This window comes from Epargyreus clarus, unplaced genomic scaffold (assembly GCF_041222505.1).
Source record: "Epargyreus clarus isolate Ecla_fem2 unplaced genomic scaffold, WU_Ecla_fem_2.2 ptg000003l, whole genome shotgun sequence".
Taxonomy (NCBI): Eukaryota; Metazoa; Arthropoda; class Insecta; order Lepidoptera; family Hesperiidae; genus Epargyreus; species Epargyreus clarus.
This window is the reverse complement of record NW_027332211.1, coordinates 6183685-6200603: the sequence shown is the minus strand read 5'-3', so window position 1 is coordinate 6200603 and position 16919 is coordinate 6183685. Positions and strand designations below refer to the sequence as shown.

General features: G+C 34.8%; 1 protein-coding gene across 2 annotated transcripts; it reads left to right on the top strand.

The window, feature by feature from the left end:
• Positions 1–260: 260 nt before the first annotated feature.
• On the top strand, positions 261–13298 carry LOC140751415 (lamin-C). 2 transcript variants are annotated; one of them, XM_073085318.1, is made up of 10 exons: positions 261–836; positions 5213–5345; positions 6053–6251; positions 6723–6844; positions 7569–7709; positions 8154–8359; positions 9262–9517; positions 9902–10123; positions 10663–10755; positions 11648–13298. In XM_073085318.1, the coding sequence occupies exons 1-10, from the start codon at positions 406–408 to the stop codon at positions 11690–11692; spliced, it is 1848 nt and encodes a 615-aa protein (XP_072941419.1). In that variant the 5' UTR covers positions 261–405; the 3' UTR covers positions 11693–13298. The 2 variants fall into 2 exon arrangements, with proteins under 2 accessions (XP_072941419.1, XP_072941417.1); XM_073085316.1 differs by having other exon boundaries at positions 7566–7709.
• The last annotated feature ends 3621 nt before the right edge of the window (positions 13299–16919 follow it).

The window sequence follows — 16919 nt, the reverse complement described above, 5'->3', positions numbered from 1 at the left end:
CCTGTTATATACTTGATACTCTTTCATAATTTTCCAAAATATAAGTAAAAATATAATAATAGTTTGCTAATATAAATAAAATTGTACTTTCGGGCTGGCAATTTTTTGTAATAAACAAAAATATTTTAATTTAATATTACAAGATTAAGAATCGAATAAAACAGAGAAATATAGTATTATTTAAGGAATCATTGCGACTTCTTCAAGTTTTTAATTATTTTTAATCTAAGTAAATAATAGCAACATTATCTATGACTCAATCGATAGTCACGTGATCACATTAGCTTGGGTTTACAGGTTGAGAAGAATTCGAGATCTACGCTTGACTCCGTGAGTTATCTTGCGTAGCGTAGAGCGCATTTTGTAGTAAATAATTTATTATTGTGACTAAAAAGTTGTATTAAAATGTCGTCAAAATCTAAAAAAACTGTGACATCTTCATCTAATATAAGTGTAGTGTCGTCAGTGCAAAGCCCACCTCAATCCAGCACACCCGTTGGAAGCCGCCCTTCTAGCTCTGCCGGTAGGCCAAATAGCCCTTTGAGCCCTACAAGACACAGCCGTTTGCAAGAGAAAGATGCTTTGCAGAACCTTAATGATCGACTTGCGGCGTATATCGATAAAGTTCGGCAACTTGAAAGTGAGAATTCGGGGCTTCGGCGTGAAATTCAAACCACACAGGAGGTGGTCACACGCGAGGTATCTAACATAAAAGGAATGTACGAACATGAACTCCAGGACGCCAGAAAGCTTCTAGATGATACATCTCGTGAGAAAGCAAAATTAGAAATTGATTTGAAGAGGTTGTACGAGGAAAACGATGATCTGAAGAAACGGTAAGAAATGTTTTTATCAAATAATGGCGATATTATGTAGTTTTATGAAATGGTGTTACTATTTTTGTCGTATTACAGTTGTAAAGATAACATTTGGTAGGCATTCTTCCGGCTAACCTTAGTTTACGTCATCGTCGGCGATTCAGTGCGGGCGCGGTGACGAGCGCGCGCGACCTCGCCTTTACGACATCGTGACATCATAGCTCAATTTAACTGCCCAATCGCATACATTCTAACACCTAAAAATGTAATGTCTACTATTACTTCCTATTTATCTGACGCTCCTCCCACACATAACAATTGCATGTTTGTTTGTAAACAATGCTCAAATGCACACTTGCAAATTTTCATTACAATTTACAATTGTATTGAAAGCATGTGTACATTCATATGCTCTATACCTTGTATTAACCTTGGTAGATTGAATAGATAAAATGAATGACACATAAAAATAATATGTAGCATGTATAAAGTTTAATAATAAACAATGACACAAACTTTAACAAATGTGCTTCCAACTTATAAATAACCATGACTTAGTCTGAGCAGATAGAGGCAAAGATCGTAATATTTATGATAGTAAAATTTGGAAACGGTTACCGTTATTTAAAAAATTATCCACCTTCAAATTTGTGTTACTTAGTCTAAAAAGAAAGCGGGCGCCCTAATTTACAATCATTTGTGTCAAGGTGAAGCTGTTACTTGGTACTGTTCATTATCTCATTAGCAGTTTTATTTTCCTGCAATAAAATATGGTGGTAACCATATATGAATAACATAAGAAAGAGTTTATAACATTTTTTTTTATGTTATTAAGTTTAATTTTATTGTATCCTCCTAAACATAATTTCCTATGTTGCATGTGCTCACTGCCTGTTTTGACACTGAGATTTATGTCATAAGATTTGGATATGATGCCAAACCATTTCAAAAATATATTTATCACTGGCATTAAACTTTTATCAACTAAAGGTTCTTAAGTTGTGTTATAAATGTACTTTTCCTTCACCTTGTCCCACTTAACCAAGTTCAGAAGGTAATAGAGGTTGTGCCAGGCACCAGCGACACTGGCTTCACTGCCATTTAACATTATAAAGGATCTATTTATGTTATTTCCTCCTTTATTACCTTGTATAAACTTCATTCTTGTTTCAAATATTTCAATTTATTGTTTAGTTTGATGAGAAATGTATTAGTAAGCAAATATTCTATCTATTGATGAGTTTTGGTGACATTAATGAAAATATCCGGACACTGAATATTAATTATTGTTGATTATCTCCATTACACAAATACTGGCATAAGTTAACTAGTCCACAAAAATGGATTCTGTTTTAGAACAGTATCTAATATTTTAAAACCCGAAAAATATGTTTTCACATACACTTGTTTCACATATTGGTCACATTAGTAATGTATTGTACAGTAACCTGGATTTTCTAATGAGGGCAAAATTTAAATAAGTTTAGTCATAACGTTTTGTTTTTATATACACAACTTGTCTTGGTGCATAAAAGTAGAGGCTATGAATATTAAAATGAACATTATTTATTTATAAAAAATTATAAACTACATCCTCAGTTACATGAACATAACATCAGTGTCCATGTTACCTGTAGATGAGCAATCACACATTATAAATTCAGTGTTACTTTTTTGACCATTAAGTTGCCTTGCAATGGCTGTTGACCCTGGCGAGCTGGCGACTACGTCATGCACACGCGCGCTTGCCGCCCACATACATTGAAACATAATAATATGTAGGAAAGCTTAAAGTGCGAAATTCTAACATTGGATAAGATACAAAGCTCAAAATGACGACTCGTGTAGGACGACGGTTACCATTCAGGCTGAGGGTTTAATCCCCACCAAATAATCTGAATTCAGAGTTCTGATTTATGCCTCGTGTCTTTTACAATAACATACATGTATACAAAATAATGTATATTCGTATATTCATTAAGAGTGCATATTATTATTTTTTAATAAAAAAATATATTTGATGTATAATGTGTATTTTCTTGCAGGGCGCCAAAACGTGGCAAATAATATAACAAGCTACATTTGAAAAACAAACGTAGTAGATATTGCCTATTTACACAACTGATTTTTCTGTATTCCACGGCGAAATTATTTTCTTTCAATTAAAATAATAATAGAAATCTTATACTGCCACGAAAATAAACTGTATAGATTCTAATAACAAAGTTTATTAGGTATAAAAGCGTAGCAAAGCTGAACTTTTCGCGCATGACGTAATTGTCGTAAATATAACCGTGACTTACCAATACGCCTTCTGAATAACGAGACCATGGTCAGTTGACTAAGTTGACTTTTAAGCGAAGGCAAATAATGATTTTTAAATAAAGAGCTTCCGTATGTAAGTCTGCCAGCCCACATGCGCCCTCGATTATTTTGGTGTGACACGAAAGAGTTTCAATCAGTTTCTTGACAATTTGGTCGAAATTTGGTTATCTGTTTTGAAGATTAGAATATGTGTGGATAAATTGACTGTTTTTAAGGGTTGGTATGGTAAAATTAAACGTACCAATTTCTAATATTAAATATTTTGAAATCATCTTCACACGCTACTTCCACATTTATTAGTATAGAATAATAATTTAAAATCTAAATGTGAAAGTATAATTGTATTATTATATGTGATTATAAATGCCTCCCACAGTGCTTGCCGCATTTCTATTTTTGCATTAATATTTTGCACATGCTCCATTTTCAAAGTACCTATATTTAAAACTATAGCACACCGTCACAGCAACGACTACTTATACCGAGAATACATGTTTTTCAATAAATACGTGTATCATAGACCTGCAAGTAACGTGCACGAATTTATAAATTGTCATAAGACTATACCAATACACTAAATAAAATTCTTATAAACATTTTTTTTTGGTTTAAAAAGAGCCGAAATATTCTGTATAACTCGTGAAAGCTTTCATTTTTCTAAAACGGGAAACGCTGTTGTTACGCGGGAAACGATATTTTTAAAAATAAACTTGACTAAAACTGAACCCTACGAAAATACGAAAAGTATCGGTTACCTCGTAACAACAATAACTTTTAAACCAACCAATGGTGTTACGCTGCACGTGGTCAGACTTCACACGATATGGACCACGTCATGTAGTGATTAACCGAGCGTTATAACCGGAAATGCAATGCTCGCCTGTCTTAAGTTGTATATTCTATATAATCAGGTCGTTGCAATTTACAATATTTTGGATGGTATCATGCTTGTAGAGTATGTAAAGATGTACCAAACTATTCAAAAAGATGGACTAAAAATATTAATTTACAGCAAAGTCAATACCAAGGAATTAGTGATAACGATTACGGATTATCAGTAATTTATTGCAACCCATTTGACGAAATCGAGCGACGATAAAGATGTATAAAATACCGTATTCCGTCATTGTTTGCTGTATCGTGTTATTGCCCAATGACTAGAAGTTTGATGTTATCTTCCGCATAACCAGTTATTTCGGTCGATACGGCACGTCGCCGTCGTTGTACGGATATGAACCTTCTCCCCCTTTTTTGTTATAATGTTGACCGCTCTCGCGCCGTTTATTATACTAATAGGATAAGATTATCGCTTTCAAAGGAAGCTGATAATTATAACAAAGTAACTATCAGTGATTACATTAAGCATAACTTATAAATAGATAAATAACACAAAGAGACAATCAGTAATGCGATAACATTTCTACATACGATTTGACACACAAATATAAAATTTACCTCAATATTTTAAGGTATCTTCATAATGGTATTTTATGTACGTTTTATTTAATGAAAATATCAACTTATTAAGGACAGCAAACCGAATATTTCACTTATTATCAGGAAATTACAATGCTATTCCAAATTGATTATTTGTTTAAAGATTAAAATAGCAATATTGAAAAAAAAGATGTAGTCTTATTTTTGTCCTATATAACATTCTAAGAAAAAGAATGACATACTAGTACTAAGTGCGAAGGTAAATTGGCCAAGGATTTAATGTGGTTCGCATTGTATCTAACATCGTCATCGCGCCGCCGCGTATTTTTATTCGTAAACATACTCGGAGCGCGGGAAACTTGCGATCGATAATGACGCGGGCGCGACCAACGCGGGGACAGCGGGGACCGCGCCGCGTGTTTACAATAACATTCCGTTTCGTAGAGTTACGTAACCCTGTACGGTAACTTTATACATGACATGACATAGAACCTCGCCGGTTTTCTTGTTAACACGGAATTTTTCGTTAACATTGAACAGGTACCTACCTAACTATGGATGATGTGTTCATCGCTTTAATTAAGAAATATTTGATATAAAGACTATTACATATAACGTTGATTTTTTTGCAGCTTGGACAAGAAAACCAAGGATTGTCAGCAAGCAGAGAACTTGGCGCGTCACTACGAGACTCGCTACACGGAAGAAAGCAACAAGTACAACACTGCTCTTGCTGACAAGAAGAAGGCTCAAGATGAGGCCAGAGTAAGATTCGATGACTTAAAAACTGCTTAAATCCTAAACAATACTTTATCACTGCAAATAATTTTTACATATTTTTGTGACGGAAATTCTTGTAATTTTTTGTACGACTATTCAGGAGAGTTCATTAACCGAAAGTGAAATTAAGGTTAAAAGTTATGTGATATCTGAACCAGTTTTACAGTACATTTTTATTTTAATGAGAAAATATATTGTATAATTTTCGTTTCTGTTACGACAATAATGCAGTTTCACAATATTATTTCCAGAATAATCTTTAGTTCCTTTAGTTTACTTTTTTATATTTTGCATTTAATGATTTTTGAAAAGTGTATTATGTGTATGTGAATATTTCATTACTGGAAACGCATATTATGCAAAGACCAGCCATATTAATATAATATTTCAAGAACTGTTACTCTGTGACTAAAACGAATTATACTTCTATTGTTAATATTTTTGACAAAGGTATATTAACATTCTTTCTCTTGAATACATAATTATATGATATTGAGCTGAATAATACAGCTATCCAACTATTTGTCTCATATCAATTTATTGTATTCAAAAGTATTACACAAAGGGAAAAACATAAAAGACAGTAACTACGAAAAAAAAATATAGTTTTCTAATGTAGAATGTTCCTTATTCATTCATTATTATTATGCATTGTTCCTTATTCGAATTTTAATAAAGCTTTTGTTCGTCAGGAACTCGCCAAGGAGTTGGAGAAGCTGCGCAAGGTGTACGCGGACACGCGCAAGACCCTCGAGGAGGAGATGCTGTGCCGCATCGACATGGAGAACACGGTGCAGAGCCTGCGCGAGGAGCTCTCCTTCAAGGACCAGGTCTTCCAGCAGGAACTGCAGGAGACACGCACCAGGCGACAAGTCGAGATCTCTGAGATAGGTTAGTTTATAACACTAAAATATGATATTAAGATTTTCTTTTTTGTATATCAATTGAATAGGTTTGTGATTATGACCTAAATGTATGAGCTACCTCTTATGTAGTATACATCTGGATAAATGTGGTTATGGAAGGTCAAATATAAAATTTAGTACAGATATTTTGTATCTAAAATATTCTGACACTGTAATAACTAATCAGTTACATTGAAATTAATGCATTTTTATTAATTGTATGTATTTCAAACACATTCCAAACTCTAAGTGAATACTTAATTGTAATTAATTTAATTATACACTTAGTGTACTTCAACGAAGTTCTAATGGACATCATTAAAGTATATGTTGCGTAATCATACAGTAAAATTGTGCCTTTGCAAATAAAGTTACCTAATGCAGTATGTTTGTTCTATGATTGTGAAATTTGCAGAGTCAGTAACCTTATTGTTTGTTAAACGGCTGTATTTTGCAGACGGCCGCCTTGCACAGCAGTACGAAGCCAAACTGCAACAGAGCCTGCAGGAACTGCGCGAACAGCAGGAGGCCAACATCAAGGCGAACCGCGACGAGATTGAAGCCCTCTATGAGAATAAGGTACGCAATGAAATACATTTCTGAGAAATTTTACAACAATTACCAAACAATCGATTTGTAAATTTGGTATGAGAATAATCCATTGTATTTAAATGTAAACACTACATTGATCAGACTAATTTACTGTTTCAAAATGATTCTTTGTAATTTCCGGAAAGGACGAAATTATAATAATTTAAATCGTTAATTTGGATAGATGTGCATCATGCATAATGCATCAAGAATTTAAATATTGAATTTAAATATAAACACCATATTGAACGAATTCATTTAATGTTTCCATATTATTATTTACTTTTAATGAACTTTAACATTAAATGAAGACTTTATCAGTCACCATTATTTGAACAAATTATCCATGACTAATTTTACGCTGATCGTTATTTGTAAGGTACACTGAAAATAATTGCAAAGTAAACATGACAATGCATTTATTTCATTCATAATTTGTCAAGTAAAACAAATTGGTCAATTCCATTGTTGTCTTTTTATTTTACTGTGCAAGTGAATAATGCCATAATTAAAAGCCATTACGGCTTTTAATTATCTAACTGTGTCATATACAATTTAAATTTCAACTATTTCAACATTCAATTATTGCCCTACAGGAATAATTATGACATTGATTGCTTTATTTATAGTTCACCACACCACAATTATTGGCAAATGTATGTATATTATATAATTTGACATTGTAATATAAAAATTAATATTTTTTAAGCAGTTGAAGAACCTGCAAGCGGCCGCGAATCGCAACAGCAGCGCCGCCACCGTGGCGGTGGAGGAACTGCGCACCATGCGCACGCGCATCGACAGCCTCAACTCCACTCTCAATGATTTGGAGAACAAGAATGCTGCTCTCAGCGTAAGTATCACTACAGAAAACTCTGTTTTTTAATTTAAGTTAAATTTATATTTATTGATTTTCTGTTATTTTAATATTATCCTGTTAATTTACTTTTTTCCTACTCAAATATTTATTTTAATTGATAACACTACAATTATTTATAGTGGTTGAGTTGAGTCGATTCAATAAAATAAATAAATAAGATAAAAATATTTTTGGACTGGAATTGGAAATTCACATTGTTTCTAATCGAGGAAGGTATAAGTAAATTATTAATTCTTAATATTTTCGACTTATAGTAAGGATCAGTTTTTTTTTAACTAATTCTCGTTATTAATAATCCAATGAATATTTACACAAAGGAAATTTCTTATATCTGTCTTATTGTATTTAACCTGTGGTAGGCAAACAAAAATTATATACATGAACAACGTGCCTCAACCCTGTGCTAATCAAATGCAGAACCGCTGCCGCGAGCTGGAGCGCCAGCTGGAGTCGGAGCGCGCGCGCCACGCGGAGGACCTCGCGTCGCTGGAGCAGGAGCTGGCGCGCCTGCGCGACGAGATGGCGGGGCAGCTGCGCGAGTACGCCACGCTCATGGACATCAAGATCTCGCTCGACCACGAGATCGCCACGTACCGCGCGCTCTTGGAGGGCGAGGAAGACAGGTGAGAATGATGCACTGCCCATGAGTGTTGTTATATCGAACTGCGAATTTCAGTACATAATGTACTATATTATCTTATATATAAAATTCTCGTGTCACAATGTTAGTTACTGTGCTCCTCCGAAACGGCTTTACCGATTTTCACCAAATTTTATATGCATATTCAATAGGTCTAAGAATCGGCTACTCTCTATTTTTCATACGCCTAAATGATAAGGGTTGTTCACCCTTAACATTTTTTTATTTATATGGCAACACAACGTTTGCCAGATCAGCTAGTGTACTATATTATCCACTATAAAGTCACATTTTTCGTGACTATCCTGGCAAAAATGGTAAGTGCTATTGCTTACCATAGATATCTGTCATTGACCCGAGATAAAATACGAATCCTATGTGATATTAGTTACAGAATGCCTTGGATAAGTATGTCTCCTTTACCATAGCCTTCAAACCGGAATGTCATCGTTTAGCACAGCTATTATTAGGAAAATTATGTGGCAGTGGTACCTCGACATAATGATGCATAATGATGAATACATATCAAATTTTGATTTTGTTTGATTGCTTTAGTATTTTTATTGTATTGTAGAAACAATCCAAGTTCAATTAAATTTACAGTATAAAAAAATGAAAGTATAAGTGATATAACAATAATGTATTTGATTGCATTGATATCTTTTTTTTGTATTTTGTGTTAAGATTAGGGTAGTATAGTACGCACCAAACTGCTAGTCCGCTCTGAATATAGAAATGAGTCGCGTCGCAACAGCAAATTGTAGATATCAGCCTCGGACCCCGCGATCGAGAGGCCGAGTTTCTTAACCAGTAGGCTATCACTATAACGCTATCAATATATTATAATGCATAATCGATCTAAAAATAACATTCGTAACCTTCCAGGCTGAACCTGACCGCCCAGTCGCCGGGGCGCGAGTCGCGCGCGTCGATGAGCGCGAGCGCGAGCGGCAGCGGGCGCGCGACGCCGGGCCGCCGCGCCACGCCGCTGCGCGCCGCGCGCAAGCGCACGCTGCTCGACGAGAGCGAGGAGCGCAGCCTGCACGACTTCAGCGTCACATCCAGCGCGAAGGGGGACCTCGAGGTCGCCGAGGCCTGCCCGGACGGCACCTTCGTCAAGATACGCAACAAGGGCAAGAAGGTAATCTATCTATCTTCTCATCTCATATGTTTAACCTGGAAATGTCGCAACCGTCTTCGTCGTCAGTGGCAACATACCTGTTATGGACTTCTGATAAAAACTCTCTCTAATCATGCAATGGGTTCTGGTTGATTATAGATCACAGTGACCACTCACCATTAGGTGGACTTCATGCTCTCAGACTAGTTTAATCAAATTCCAATGCTTAGCACAAATCTTCTCTTAAAATGAGAAGGGTTTTAAAGTGAATCCATCACGTGTAGATTTAGACTCGGAGTTTGAAAGCACATGTAAAAGAGTCAAGTTCCTATTACGAAACTATTATTATTTATTATTAATGTTCAAATAATATTTTTGAATTTGAATGACAAATTCTTTCAACAGGAACTAAGCCTTAGCGGCTACCAGATCATCCGCAAGGCGGGCGACCAGGAGACAGTGTTCAAGTTCCACCGGACGGTGAAGCTGGAGCCGGGCGCGGTGGCCACGGTGTGGTCGGCCGACGTCGGCGCCGACCACGACCCGCCCCGCGATATCGTTATGAAGGGACAGAAGTGGTTCGTGGCTGATACGTTCACCACTGCGCTGCTGAACAGCGAGCAAGAGGTAAGATTGTATAATTTGCAGCAGCCATAGACAAATCTAATTGCTGACATTTGGAGTTGGACGCTTTATACGTCGCTTTCCCCGGTACTTTTGCAAGAGGCATTATTTACATCATACTTTGTTATACATCCTTCAATACAATACAACGCACATCCTTCGTTCAAAGTGATCATGTGACATCATCATGAAATAGTTAGTTGAGGATATAATCACAAAACGGACAGTTCACAACGAGCGAAAAAATGAATATTGTGCTAATACTTTTATTTATTAGTGCCAATTTCATTTCATTTAAGATACTCAAATATATACAGGGTTAATTTCACCCTGTGAATGACCACACCCTAAAAAATCACCCTGTATAAAGCACGAAAAATATTTTTGACATTAATCTTTCTAAAAAAATCCATTATATATTAAAAACCATTCTTAGGATTATGTACCTTTTGACAACAAATATTAATTACAGGACGCTAATTGATTAATGTAAGCACTAGTTTTATAAATAAAACTTAAAACATGACCATTTTTTGTTGTAGGAAGTGGCGGTGTCTGAGCGACAGCGGCGCCAGGTGAGCACGAGCGCGCAGCGACACCGCGAGCTGGCCCACAAGTACCCGCGTCGTGAACAGGTAATTATCACGATACATATTTATAATTGTCATGATGACAAATTAAGAATACCGCTTTTATAATGTACATACATGTCTATTGATTCTAAATATCGTATTATTTCTGCAATAAATTCAGTATTAACGAAAATTATAGCATATTTTTATATTTATTTTGAATTAAGCGCGAAAACGCTCGCGGGTGTCATGGCGTCCATTAGTGACGTCACATTAGAAAATCCCATACCAAAGTTCCAGCAATTCAGTGACATACCCAAAAATTACGTCATTCGCGCCCCGATTAGCGTTTCAGATAAGATCCTCCGACTGCAGTATTTTTTTATACTTTAATTTTATTGAAAATATAATAAATCTTAAAACTTTTTTTAAACTGACTCATTTTTGAGAATCCTTTCAATATATTATTTTCACTTATTCTTTGATTCTTTAATACTGTCATCAAGCCTATTACTGTAATTATAATAAATACTTGCTGTATAATAAGATTGTACTCCAATACAACATAATGCGATCTTAGGGAGCCCTCAGACAGACTGCAAATTTGCAGTAGATATTAACATACGGACCACACGAGTAAAACGATACATTCAACTTCATGCCATCTGCATGAATGACGTGTTTGAAACCCTTATTGGTAGGGCAGCGAAATAGGCCAGAAATATATAGAAATATTTTATTACATGTACCTCTTAAGTGCATACGTATTTAACATTGACTAATGACACTCGACACTCGTGCATCGTACTTCATTATATACACGTAGTCTAACTGTAGTCTTATCATAATAAAGTATTATTTAGACTTAAATGGTATAAGCAGCTAAATTAAAACATCGCGAATGTTAGTCAAAGACAAAATATTTTTATGTTATTAATATGACATATGTTTTCAGCTCGGCGAGATCCGCGAAGGGGAGGAGAATTGTCGCATCATGTAACCCATGTTGAAGTGTGTGCCGTTGTCGAGACTCCTTGCCGACACTAAGTAAACGGTGCCTCTAGTATCGGACTCGGTCTCGGAAAGTGTCGATACCATGTAACTCGGTTTATATAAAAACTTTTTAAGGCATAGTTCCCAGTTTTAGTTCAAACGTCACCGTCAAAGGCATCACCGTCTCATTTATATTGATGTAATTAGAAATTGAGAAAACGTCTGCTCATTGCACAGCCATAATCAGTTTTAATTCTTTAGATAAATAAGAAAGGTAGATAAAACATAGACACACACATCTTAAACGAAAGTGTTACCAGATTTACGATTGTGAACAAAATGAAATGTTGCCAAGTCTTTGTTTACCTAATGTAATGTAGTCCCCTGATCTACGATAAGTAGTGTTAAATAACTATTATTTTCGCTTAAGAATGTCGGCAAAAAAATAAATAAAATGAAAGATGTTCTTGTGTATACCTACACCAAATTACGAATTATTTTCTTGATAAGTCATCCAGTGGGTGCTTAGAAGCAAGAAAAAAACGATAAGATGAAAATATATCTAATTGAACCTACTTCGAAAAAGAGGAGGCTGTTTTCAGTTTGGTGTTCCATAGTATTTTAAATGAAACTCTATTATTATTTTATTAAATATCTCGAGACGTTCGCCAACTTTACTTTCAAGTTATTTACCCACATTTTGTGCAATTCACAATAAGGGATTCTGGCAACACTTTCCTGGCGTCAACTTATCGACGACCTATTGTGTATGTGGAATATTACAAAATATAGTTCAAAATAAATGCACTGATGTATTATACTTTTTTGTAACACGTAACCGCACACGACGACATTGTTTCTAGTAAGTTACTCCACGACAGATATACAGGAACTAGCAAAAAGGAACAGTTTTTTTTACCTATGTGTGTGCGTGGTTGCCTCTAAATACATCAGAGTAGCGTAGTTTATCTACCTGTTTTTATTTATCAGGGCCCCGGCTTTATTTAATTCTGTGAATTTTCTGTAAGTACAAAATTATTTTCAAAATATTAAAGGTAGGTAGATTTAAATTTTTTCCCCACCCTTTGTCGCACTAGATGGTAAGCAACTACACATCAGTAATTTAAATAAATGTTTCCATACTTTACGTAGATATAATCTACTAATTCATCATAATTATATTAGCTATTATGGACTAGGAAAATATTGTTAGATTGTAAGTTTCACTTGACCTTATCACATTGTTTGTCAGTCTAGATTAAGTTGCTATTTTATTTTAATAAATGCTATTTTTAACTAAAGATACAGGTGCAAGTCTCAAAAATGGCATTTTATAAAGCAAGAGATTTATTTAAATCAGCATTTATGCAAGTGAATTATCTTAAATATTTTTTATTAATATAATTGTACTTCGTAACAATATAAGCTATCATTAGAACATTAAGTTAAATATGTATGTACTTCACATGGTGTTTTGTAACAGAGAGGATAGAATCTGATTTATTTCAAATTATATTTTGGTTACTAATCATGAAAAAATCTTTTTAATTTGGACCTAACATCCTCCATGTGTAAACAACATATTATAAAATAAAGTATAATATTTAGGTTTATTGTGCTTTTTATTACCTACGTGTAAAACCCATCCATATATCTAAGTAAATATAGATAACAAATTTTATGATTTATTGATTTTTTTAAATTATTATTAAAGCTTGGTAGATATATGAAAAAATTAAATAAATAAAAAGTCCTTAAAAATATTTTTGTTTACTACGTTGTTGTCATAATATAATTAAACTTGCTAATAAGGGTCTTTTACATATATCGACGTAATATGTCGCATCCATACAAAATTGATGAGCGCACCACTAAACTGCCAGTAAGTATTAGTCAAACCGCTACACGCAGATTCAATTCGCATCTAGGAGTAGTTACACAAATTCAAATACATCAAGGCTACGAATGCATGCATTTAGTACGCTGCTGGCGACGAGATTAAGCTCGAAACGCAGCTATAAATATAGTCCGACAAATATTTCTGTGCGTGTGGCAGGGGCGCCACTGGCCATTTTAATGTTGCCAGGTTTGCAAATCTGCCTTAGAAGTGGAAAATTTTAACAACATATTTACCAATATATTGCACATTATAACGAATCTCTAATAATAATGTTAAAAATTATTCACTTAAGTTTTTGAAATCATAATTAATTAAATTAACTGCTCGTAGCTGACCTCAAATGAAGGTGAGGTGGTAGAACCCTTTGTGGTTAGACTCCGGCGACACCACCGCCCTACCCACTTCTGCCTGTCGAACACAGCCGTGTTAAACGCTGGTTTGACAGGTGTGGTAAGAGAGACATATTTTTCCGAGGCGTTCCAGCTTAGTCCTCAGGGGTAGCTGGCCAACCTCAGGTAGGAATATCTAATCCTATCTGGGGTTGATTATAGATGTACATGGGCGGCAGTAGCCACTTACCATGAGGTGGACTGCATGCTCGTCTGCTATTCCTATTATATAGAAACCTATTACTGCTTCCAAAAACACGTAAGAAACACACAAGACACCTAAAGAAATGTTTATTCGGCTATAGCTTAACGCAAAATGAAAAATCATTACGTTTTGTTTAACGCCTACAGGTAGAGTCCGCGCCAAACTTCTAGTACGCTCTGACTTTAAGCTATCATAATCCTTACTCCTTACTAATATTATAAATCCGAAAGTAACTCTGTCTGCCTGTCTGTCTGTATGGTTGTCTCTTTTTCACGCCCAAACTACTGACACGATTTTAATCAAATTTTGTACAAAGATAGTCTGAGACCCGAGAAAGGACATAGGATAGTTTTTATTCCGGAAATCCCATGGAAACTAGGGATGCCGATCTAAGATCGATTAATCGGAGAATCGATCCTTTGGACCCAAAACATCGATTATTTTAATCGATATTAGTAAGGATTGAATCGTAACCTATGCATTTGACCAAGTGATGATCTTTAGCAAAGTTGGAGGTACGAATTTTTAGTTTAATGTATGTTAGTATGTTATACTATTTTCTTTTAAACGCGGACGAAGCCGCGGGCAAAAACTAGCAATATTATAAAAAACTAAATTGTGCCTTAACGCACATGGCGTTAAGGCACAATTTAGTTTTTGTGTATTTTACACGGTCTTTGAGTCACAAAATATGACTGAATACTCCAGTTTTCATTGTATTTTTTTTTATTTTCAAGAGAAAACAATTGCTGAAACTTGAAAAATATTATATGATTTAACATTGACAGATAATTAATTCTGACTAGATATGTTAACCAATAGGTTAACTATACTCTTTGATGTTAACTTGAACATGAATAAATTATCGAACTTTAATCAATTTAATACAATAATCGTTAATACAGATATTTTTGGATTAATATCAAGAGACAAGCTTGCTCATTTTCTAGATGCATTATATAGAATACATAAAAAGCAGTACGTAGTTTACTTCAGGTACATTCGAGACAAATTTCAAACGCAACAACGCCACAAAGTTTAATATTATTTGCATAGTAGCCTTAGTCCCTTGCACAAATAACAATAAATATCCTTATTATCTTATATGATATAATCGGAATAGACAAACATATATATTTTTTATATATTTATTTAGTATCCTTATTATCAGTTACCGATAATTTGAGATATCAATGCACAGCACTATTGACAATCTGTGCTGACATCTGACAAGTGAGTAGGGTTGCCGATTTGTGGTGAATTCCCCGATTTGCGGGAAAAACCAACTCAAGTGGGGATTGGTTTGTGCGGGGAATAAGTCGGGAATTAAAAATGTTAATATTGAATAAGTAATAATAAATACTCGATTTTACTTATAAATAAGTTGATCAAAGCTCGAATTTGTCTGAAAACTACCTGGAAATGAGCTACGTTTATTCTTGGATATAGGAATAAAAGTTTTAAAATTGTATGGCAGATTTCAAAAAGGGAGAAAATGTACCCTTCCAGCTATCGTGGATTTTTAAAAAATATATTTGACTTTAAATGTAGGTAAATATAGATATTTCTACGAAGTTAGATTTAAGAGACCATTTTATGTACAATAATACCGATTTTCGATCCTGTAGAAGCTTAAACATTTTCAAATAAATCTTAATCGTTCAGAAATTGTTTTACGGCCCAAAAATAAAATTTGTGCTTCTATTCGCTAATGCATCGTTTCGTGATTTGAAAATCAAATAGGTACGTCGTCTTCAACCCAACTGCCCCACTGCTGGGCACGGGTCTCCTCTCAGAATATGAAGGATTAAGCCATAGTTCGTCGGTACCCAAGTGCGTATTGGTAGACTTCAAACACCATTGAGATTTTTTATAAATCTCTTAGATATGCAGTTTCCTTATGATGTTTTCTTTCACCGTTAAAGTAAGTGATAATTTATTTCTCTTTAATAATACGTGTAATGGAAGGTGGTAGAACCCTTTGTGGTTCGACTCCGGCGGCACCACCGCCACACCTATTTCTACCTAATAACAGCAGTGTTAGGCGCTGCTGTGTTCCGGTTTGAAGGGTGTGGTAAGGGAGATAGACTTTTCCGAGGCGTTCCAGCTTAGTCCTCAGGGGTAGCGGCGCATCTGTGGCCGACCTCAGGTAGGAATATCTAATCCTATCTGGGGTTGATTACAGATGTCCATGGGCGGCAGTAGCCACTTACCATCAGGTGGACTGCATGCTCGTCTGCTACTCTCATATTATAAAAAAAAAAAAAAAAAAAAAAAAAACATACACGCACATAACTTTGAAAAATGCTTGTAATTTAAACCTCCTAAAATATAGCGTTCTTTTAGCTGGATAATTATACTGAGTTAAAATAAACTGATAATAAATGATGATTACGTCGAAAAGCAGAAGGCACACAGAACAAATTGCTTAAATGGATCAAACGCTTTATCCACACGCTTTGAATTTGAAGAATTAAACGTCTGGATTAGCATAGCTATATGATAATAAATAGTATAATTGTAAAAAAGAGCGTGGGGTGCTCCATTTATCAGGTTCGAAAAGCGTTCCACACTTTTTCCACAATTATACTATTTACTGTTCCTGAATTGATTCTTAATTTGAAAATTATTTTCTACTTTTTAGTTGATTTTATCATAAAATCGTGTTTTTTAGTTTTTAGAACTATATTTATTTTATTAATTTTTAGTATTTGTTGTTATAGCGACCACCATTATGTTT